The 8,031-nt window shown below is 35.6% G+C and overlaps 1 protein-coding gene and 1 long non-coding RNA gene across 2 annotated transcripts; one reads left to right on the plus strand and one right to left on the minus strand.

Annotated features, from left to right (window-relative positions):
- Positions 1-2,066: 2,066 nt before the first annotated feature.
- LOC133033683 (uncharacterized) lies at positions 2,067-2,838 on the plus strand. Its single transcript, XR_009685802.1, has 2 exons — positions 2,067-2,198; positions 2,294-2,838. It is a non-coding gene; the product is annotated as an uncharacterized LOC133033683 (long non-coding RNA).
- A 92-nt stretch (positions 2,839-2,930) lies between these two features.
- Positions 2,931-7,328, minus strand: LOC133033682 (uncharacterized). Its single transcript, XM_061108712.1, has 2 exons — positions 5,807-7,328; positions 2,931-5,696 (listed from the first exon to the last, which is right to left on the minus strand). Exons 1-2 carry the CDS (start codon positions 6,218-6,220, stop codon positions 5,424-5,426), a joined length of 687 nt encoding a protein of 228 aa, XP_060964695.1. The 5' UTR covers positions 6,221-7,328; the 3' UTR covers positions 2,931-5,423.
- Between the last annotated feature and the right edge of the window lie 703 nt (positions 7,329-8,031).

The following is an 8,031-nucleotide window of genomic DNA, read 5'->3' on the forward strand; positions in this document are numbered from 1 at the left end:
TTTACAGTTGCATAATCATTTAATAATAGTTTCATTACGTTTTTTGCAGGAATTTATTTTGGAAAAGATAGAGGACAAAACAGTTTGAGAAATGGTTAGTTTCCCAAAATTTAAATGAAGTTTCTTAATAGTTTTATTCTCGTTTCTTTGTAGTTTATTAACAACAAAAAAATGGCAAAATCAGGAATCAGGACAGGAAATACAATGCTTGAACAAAGGGACAGAGATAGAAGTAAGTTTGTACTCTATTTCATAACAGAATCAAACCAGTTTTAAAATTCGTTGCCTCGGACTAATAACCATTGCAAAAACACAGGAAAGGAAAGACATTCCATTCCTAGTCTTCTACAATGGACAATTCGATGATCGAATGGATTATGAAAATTATGAAGCCAGTGGACATTACATTTCAGCCAATTGTAACTATGAAGATTTGCAACAGAAACTCAAAGATGTCCTGGAGTGCAACCAAGAAAACATTGTTTTGCAACTGAAATATCAAGTGAAGGAAGGATACCAACCATTGAGGATAAAGGATGATCAAAGCCTGCATTTCTACATACAATTCAAACTGAAAGACCCCGACTTCACAACATACCCAATGTGTGTGAATGTCATCAACAACCCAACAACAACCATCGATGCATCATTCTTGGGAAATGACAATTCATTAATTACACATACAAGCGCCTTCCAACCAATCGAATACAATGCAGCAACAACAGAAGACTCAACAAATCAACAACATATAATTGAAGCTACAGTACCAGAATTTGGGGGAGAAAGTTTTGACTTCATGGACTATGCAAAACTTGTGGCAGAGGAGATGGTTGAGCAACTGGAAAAACAACAGAAAAAAGGAACCAGAAATCACAGATTATGACGAACTACTAATCACAGATCCGCAACATCCTGAAATAGAAGAAGCACAAATATACAAAGACAAAGAAACACTGCAGAGTGTGCTTGGTTTCTATGCAATTAGGAACAACTTCCAATTCAAAGTTAAAAAATCATGTGCAAGAACATACAAGATTTGTCGTTTGGATCCAAAATGCAAGTGGGCACTAACAGCATCCAGAAACGGGCCAACAAAGTCATTCATCATTCGAAAGTACGACAGAAAGGTGATACACACTTGTGATCTAAACATCAGATTTGCCGACAAGAGACAAGCTACAACGAAATTGATTGGAAACTACATCAAGCCACAGTTCACCAACATAAAAACAACTCAAACGCCACAAGACATCAGAGGAGAAATGAAACACAAGTATGGGGTGAGAATGAACTACATGAAAGCATGGAGAAGCAAAGAGTACGTGCAAGAAGAATTACGAGGAAAAGCCAACGAATCATACAGGTTGCTGCCCGGTTTTTTGCACATGTTGCAAAAAACTAATCCCGGAACAATAGTGCACATGCAAACAGAGGATGACAACAGCTTCAAGTACTTGTTTTTCGCACTGGATGCATCAATAAAAGGATGGAAGAAATGCAAACCTATAATAGTTGTTGACAGAACTTTCCTTAAATCAACATATGGAGGTACATTGCTCTCTGCTTGTACACAGGATGCAAATGGGCACATTTTTCCACTAGCTTTTTCTGTTGTGGATTCAGAAAACAACAACTCATGGCAATGGTTTTTCACAAAAGTGAGAGAAACATATGGGATTAGAGAGGAACGGGCTTGATCTCGGATAGACATGAGAGCATAAGTAAGGCAAAATTTTGTCAAGTATTTCCAGAAATCACACATTGCTATTGTGTATACCACCTGTTAAGCAACCTAAAAGCAACCTTCAAGAAGAATGCAAGCAAGCTGGATAAACCATTCTTCGCTGCAGCCAGAGCATACACAGAGAGGAAATTTGAATACCATATGAGCGAGTTGGACAGCTTGGACATCCGTGTAAGACCATATTTACAACAAGTTGGATACCACAAATGGTCAAGATACCACTGCAAAAACAACAGGTATTCAACTATGACTTCAAACATTGTTGAATCTCTAAATGCAGCAAACTTGGCAGCTAGAGAGCTACTAATGACAACACTGATGGAGTCATTGAGAGCATTGATACAACAATGGACATACACAAACAGGAAAAAAAGCACAGAAAACAACAACATTTTTAACACCTACAGCAGAGAAGAAATTAGTCGACAACTTTGTGGACTCATTGACAGAAAATGTAATGAAATGTTTAATATTTTAGTTGCATTATAGTTTCTTAATAGTTTGTTTGCCGTTGTTATACATATTAACAGTTTTACACTTAATCCGCAGGTAAAACCAATAAACGAGACCATGTTCGAAGTCGTTGAACTAACCAGATCATGGGTCATCAACCTCAAGGAGAAAACATGCAGTTGCAACAGATTCCAACTTGATGAGTTACCGTGTGCTCATGCGCTTGCTGTTATAAAAGAGATGAACTTGAATGTTTACAACTACTGTTCAGGTTATTACACCACGCGAACATGGCTTGAAACATACAGCGGCTCAACATATCCGGTACACAATCACACAACTTGGGATGTGCCACAAAACATAAAAGATATCATTGTTCTGCCACCAAACCAAAAAATAAGATCTGGAAGACCAAGGAAACGAAGGTTTTTATCTGAATGGGATACAAAAAAACATAACAGGTGCAGCAAATGTGGTCAACACGGACACAATCGAAAGACATGCAACAATCAAGCAATAAAATAGATACATATGAAATATTTGAATTGTTTAATTTTGTGTGCAAATTCAAACAGGTTGATCTGTGATGTTCTAAATACATGGGATTTCATTTTTATGAAATTTGAAACAGTTTTTTAATAGTTGCAAAATCGTTTTGTTACAGTTGTGACCCTTTGTAAATATTAAGTACCGGAATGACTTCTTCTTTACAGTTTTAAAGGCAGTCAGTCAAGAATTGATAAAACATAACTAAAATAAAGGAAAAAGGATTAATGGAATACGAAGAATAAAAATACATTCATAGCACAATTTAGAAAAAATAAAAACAATGTTTGTATTCAGTTGGTTAATAGTTTCTCCATAGTTGTGCGACCGTATATAAGAACTTGAACAATTAAAAAAACAAACAACTTTGGGAAATACAAACCTATACAATAAACATATTATAAGGAGTAAATGTCAAATATCCTAAAAGTTTTAAACCAGGTACATAGTATAAAATCAAATATAATACCTACATTCAACCAATAACACTAAATATTGTCTGGTAATAGATTCAACAAATAACAGAAAAGAGTCACCAAATTAAAAGATCCTATTTTTTCAATTTAGATGCCTTAGAAGACTTGCTTTGCTTCTCATCCTCGCTATCAATGCTTTCATCAATTTTCCTTTGGCCGTATGAGAAGAAAAGTGCAGCAAGTCGGGTACGATAAACTTCGATGTCAAAGTCCGCAGGGACATCCTTTCCGTGGATAAAGAATTCAGCAAATGTAGCAACATATGCTCCGCAATCACTATAAAAACAGAAGAAAAAGTAAACAGTTTAGAAACTAAAAAACAACATAAAAGAAACTTAAAAGAAACACTCACTTTTTCTGCTGAGACGGAAGACCACTAATCTCCACGATTCTTAAGGGAGCTGTAGGGTCAGAACCTGAGGCAGGAGCTTGTGACCTATTCTTCCAGAAACCAAGTAAATCGAAAAACAAAGGCAGCAACACAGAATAAGCCTTCATGGCATTCCTAGCTGCAGCATTCATCTTCGCGGTCCTCAAAGAATTATACAGAAACAAAATCCCTTCATTCAAGTCAAGACGCCCAAACACCCAATGACTTTCCCTTCTTAAATTGATGATGAATAACACATGATCGGCTTCATACCAAGGCTTGGAACAGGGAATGCGCATACCTCGGATGTAATGCGCTATTGGGTGGGCAGCGTGAATGTGTGACATCTTAGTCTTCATTGACTTGGCCTTGTTATATTTGTGGTACAAAGCTTGGATGGAATCATCAAAGAGACAATCAGTAGTTGCAAAATTCAACGTCACAGCGGAAGAATATTTACCTTTTTTCCAAAGGTAATAGAATATGGTGTTCATATGCTGAGAAAAAAAACAACACAGAAACACAAATGAAAAGGTTGAACAATTGTAAAAAAACTGTAATACAGTATCAAAACTTAAAAACATTTATAAAGCAACTGAAAACAAACTATCATAACTACAATATAAATTGGAAACTTTACCGAGTCGTTCATAAACATGTCGCATGTAGCCAAATGATAAAACCAAGTTTTATCCTCAACATAATCAACACCTAGCCTAAAACCCGGGGTAAATTTCTTTGTGCCATCTTCATAACAATTATAATGCCTTCAACAACAAAAAAACAGCAAAAAAATAGCATTAAAACAAGAATAAAACTGAAAAATAAAACATAATACGAAAACAGATTTAATAAAAACAGTCACCTAGGATGTTTAAGCAATCCTTCACCAATCCAAGCGTCAAATTTTGCCTCAATCTCGGTAGATACGAGATCAGCAAACGCATCATTAAGAGCATAAAAGCCCTTCACATAAGTCACCATTTTGAAATCCCTATTATCCCCAGCTGATTGAGAACCTGAGGACATAAGCTCCATTGGAGTGCTCCCGACATCAGCAGACCCGAAATCAACAAAAGGAGATTTCAAGGCTGGAGCACGCTTCCTCTTATCCAACAGAGGTGTATCAGAGACAGTGTCCTCAGTTTCTTCATCAGTATGAAGGGCATCTGACTTTTGACCAACAACATCTGGATTGGGTGCGGGGACCTAAAAAAGAAAGAATGCATTAAAACAGTTGCAAAACAGACTAGAAACTATTGAGCAACCAAAAAGAAACCTAATTTTCTTGAAAACAATTAAAAATAAACTTACATGGATTTTACCAACAGCCTCCAAGCCAGCCAACACAACTTGATCATCATCTATTTCAAGCTGGCTTAACCCATCAAAGAAATCGTCCCCCTTCAATCGAGACTCATCGCCCTTTGGCTTCTCAACATCCTTAACATTTTTATCACTCCCTCCAACAGCCTCAGATGGATTCACATCAGTAGCGGGAACAGCAGTAACAACCTTGTCAGCATCATCAGCATCCCCACCAACTTTAACCAACTCACCACCATCGTCGGAGTCCGAATCAATATTTTCTGGATCAGGCAATTGCTTCTCATCATCCTCGGCATCATCATCGTCATCATCATCAGCATCATCATCTGAATCTTGAGTTACTAATTCATCCGATGACTTTCCCTGTATCAACCAACATAAATGAAACTTAAATAAAACAGTAAAGAAACTTTAAAAAAAATATGAAAAAACCTAAACAATAAATATGAATAGATACCTCATCAGAAGGACGACGATGAATGGCATTAACCTTCTCCTGGATATCCTAAATTACAGTCATTACGGATTTGAAATTAAGATCAACAAAACACCTCAATGAAATGAAGTCCTCGGCCAATGATGATTGATTCGAAATGACCATCTCCAACTTAGATTTCATCCAATCAATATCTGCTGAATCAGACTTCTTTAAAGATGACCCACCCTCAAAGGATTGCTTCGCTACACCACGGTCATCAATAGATTCATCGAGAAATAAACCGTCAAGTTGAAGCTGCTGCCTCTCTTCATCAGTAGGACGCATGTTTTTTATCTTCAACTGAACAGCATAATCAAACAAAGTATGAAAAAAATTAAAACAATTGGAAAAACTAAAAATTAACAACATAAATAAAACTGAAAAGAAACAGTAAAGAAACTGTAAATTACCTTGTCCAAAGGTAAATCAAAAATCTTGCCCTTCAAGTCTCGAAGAGTTGGATTTTTGGTGACGATGGTGTTGCTCCAGTTCAGAATCCTTGGAGTAGAAGATGAAACTCTCTTACAGAAAGAGTTCACCATTGCAGGACAACATTCATAAAACCAAACCGTGAAAACCCAAGGACATCCCAATGCCCTATACCAGCCATCATATTGGCCTCCCTTCTCTGCCTTCCTATTTTTCATAATAATCCCATGCTGGATCCTACCTTTGAATGAGTCAATTGTTAATTCAAATGATTCCCTACCCCAACAATACTCGTCCCACCGACCGCTATCCACTACATCTAGATCAAACCTAGACACTTCTTTGTCAGGAGTATTGCTAAGAAGAAAACACTGAATGAAATACAAAACAGCCATTTTCAAACTAAGAGACTCATCCAAACCCCACCGACTACCCTAAAAAGCATCCTCGATGGCTTTGTGGTCAATAGTTTTTACACCACGGAAACATGTTTCTACCAATTGATTTGTTTCCTGTGAAAACAATAACTTGTTGCAATCACCGAAACAATCTAATCCAAAAATCAAGTAAAATTCTTCCGCACTAAACCGTATGCAACAGCCAGCAACCTTAGCCCAAAACTCTTTAGGATTGGGCTGGAAAACTTCCCTTAAAAATAAACTATGTACGACTTGCGGATGAAAAACAAACTCAGGCATATCCAGAAAATGCCCAAACTGAGTTTGACGAAACAAAGAAAGAAAATTAACAGATAAAGTGTTCTTAATATTATCTACCACGGAAAAAACACTGGTGCATACACACTTAGATCTATAAAAATCAGAAGGACTAAATTTGTAGTCCCAAACCTGCAACATAACGAAAATGGCCACAATAAATTATAAATCGTGAATAAAACAGTATGAAAACTGTAATACAACTATAAACAAACTACAAACAAACTACCAATAACATACAACTACACAGAAAAAAAAAACAGTAAAGACCTGAAATCGTTTTGAAACGTAAAAAAAACAGTAAACAACTAACCCTAAAGGAGATCGAAACACATCAAACATAACAACACAATAAATTTTTAATAGTGAAAAATACAGTATGAAAAGAACAATAAAACTATATACAAACAACAAACAAACTACAAAACAGATACAACTATCGAAAAATAAAGAGCAAAGATTTGAAAATCGTTTTGAAACCTAAAATATAACAGCAAACAACTAAACCTAAAGAAAATTGAAAACACATCAAACATACCATTATTAAACTATTAAAAAACTTATAAGAAACTACAAACGACTGATTGAAAACACTAAACACGAAAACAAAACACAGAACCTATAAGCACAAAAAAACACTGAAAATAAAGAAAACAAAACCAAATTAAAGAACAACACCCAGAGAAGAACCAAATGAAATGTTAAAAACCAACAATAAATAACTAAAAAATTTAAAAACATAAAACGAAATGTGCAAATGAAACCCTAAAATTACACAAAGCAGAATGAACAAAATGTTGGGTTTTATGCCCTAAATAAAACTCATTTCAATATAATCAGATTTACTTATTAATATAGATCAGAAATAACATTTAATGTTGCATGGTTCACATGATTTATTTCATGATTATATGTACATAATGTATAAATTCATCTGAAACCCTTTTCACATACTTGATCCTGTTTATTGTGCTGTCAACACATTGGAAAGTAAACATGACTATGTGAATAAAGTTTTCTAGATTTATCAGACATAGGGTTTTACTGATATGATAATCTACAACAGAGTTTACTTGCATTTGGAGAAGTGCTATGTTCTTTCCAGAGCATTGGTTAAAGTAAGGCTCAGGTTGGATGCATGGAGTATGCATCGGAAGGGACTAATATTGAACTTTGACTTAGATTTAATTAAACTTACCGTAAAATCTATTCAAGTCAATATCGCCTAGTTGATCCTAGATCAAATGATCTTAATCCTGTTATGATTAGGCTCAATCTTGAAAGGCTATTCGTGTTCTTTGATTTGTTAGTTAAGCCTACTTTTAGGTCAGGGTGATACGTACATTTTGGGAACACGATAGTGCAATTGAGTGGGAGCGCTAGCATAAACATGGAATCTATAGCTTCTATCTGGCAAATAGTAAGCAAAGGATGATCTCCTTCGAGCTTGACCAAACGAACATAAATGGTGGAGTACTCATTTCACATAA

The sequence above is a fragment of the Cannabis sativa genome, chromosome 1 (genome assembly GCF_029168945.1).
Source record: "Cannabis sativa cultivar Pink pepper isolate KNU-18-1 chromosome 1, ASM2916894v1, whole genome shotgun sequence".
Classification (NCBI taxonomy): domain Eukaryota; kingdom Viridiplantae; phylum Streptophyta; class Magnoliopsida; order Rosales; family Cannabaceae; genus Cannabis; species Cannabis sativa.

What these genes read in the sequence shown, in the direction of transcription:
- LOC133033682 (XM_061108712.1), bottom strand. Translation starts at nt 6,220, where the DNA reads ATGGCTGTTTTGTATTTCATTCAGTGTTTTCTTCTTAGCAATACTCCT. An exon ending in TTGATTTACCTTTGGACAAG is followed by an intron (nt 5,697 to 5,806) that starts GTAATTTACAGT and finishes TATGCTGTTCAG; the next exon opens with TTGAAGATAAAAAACATGCG.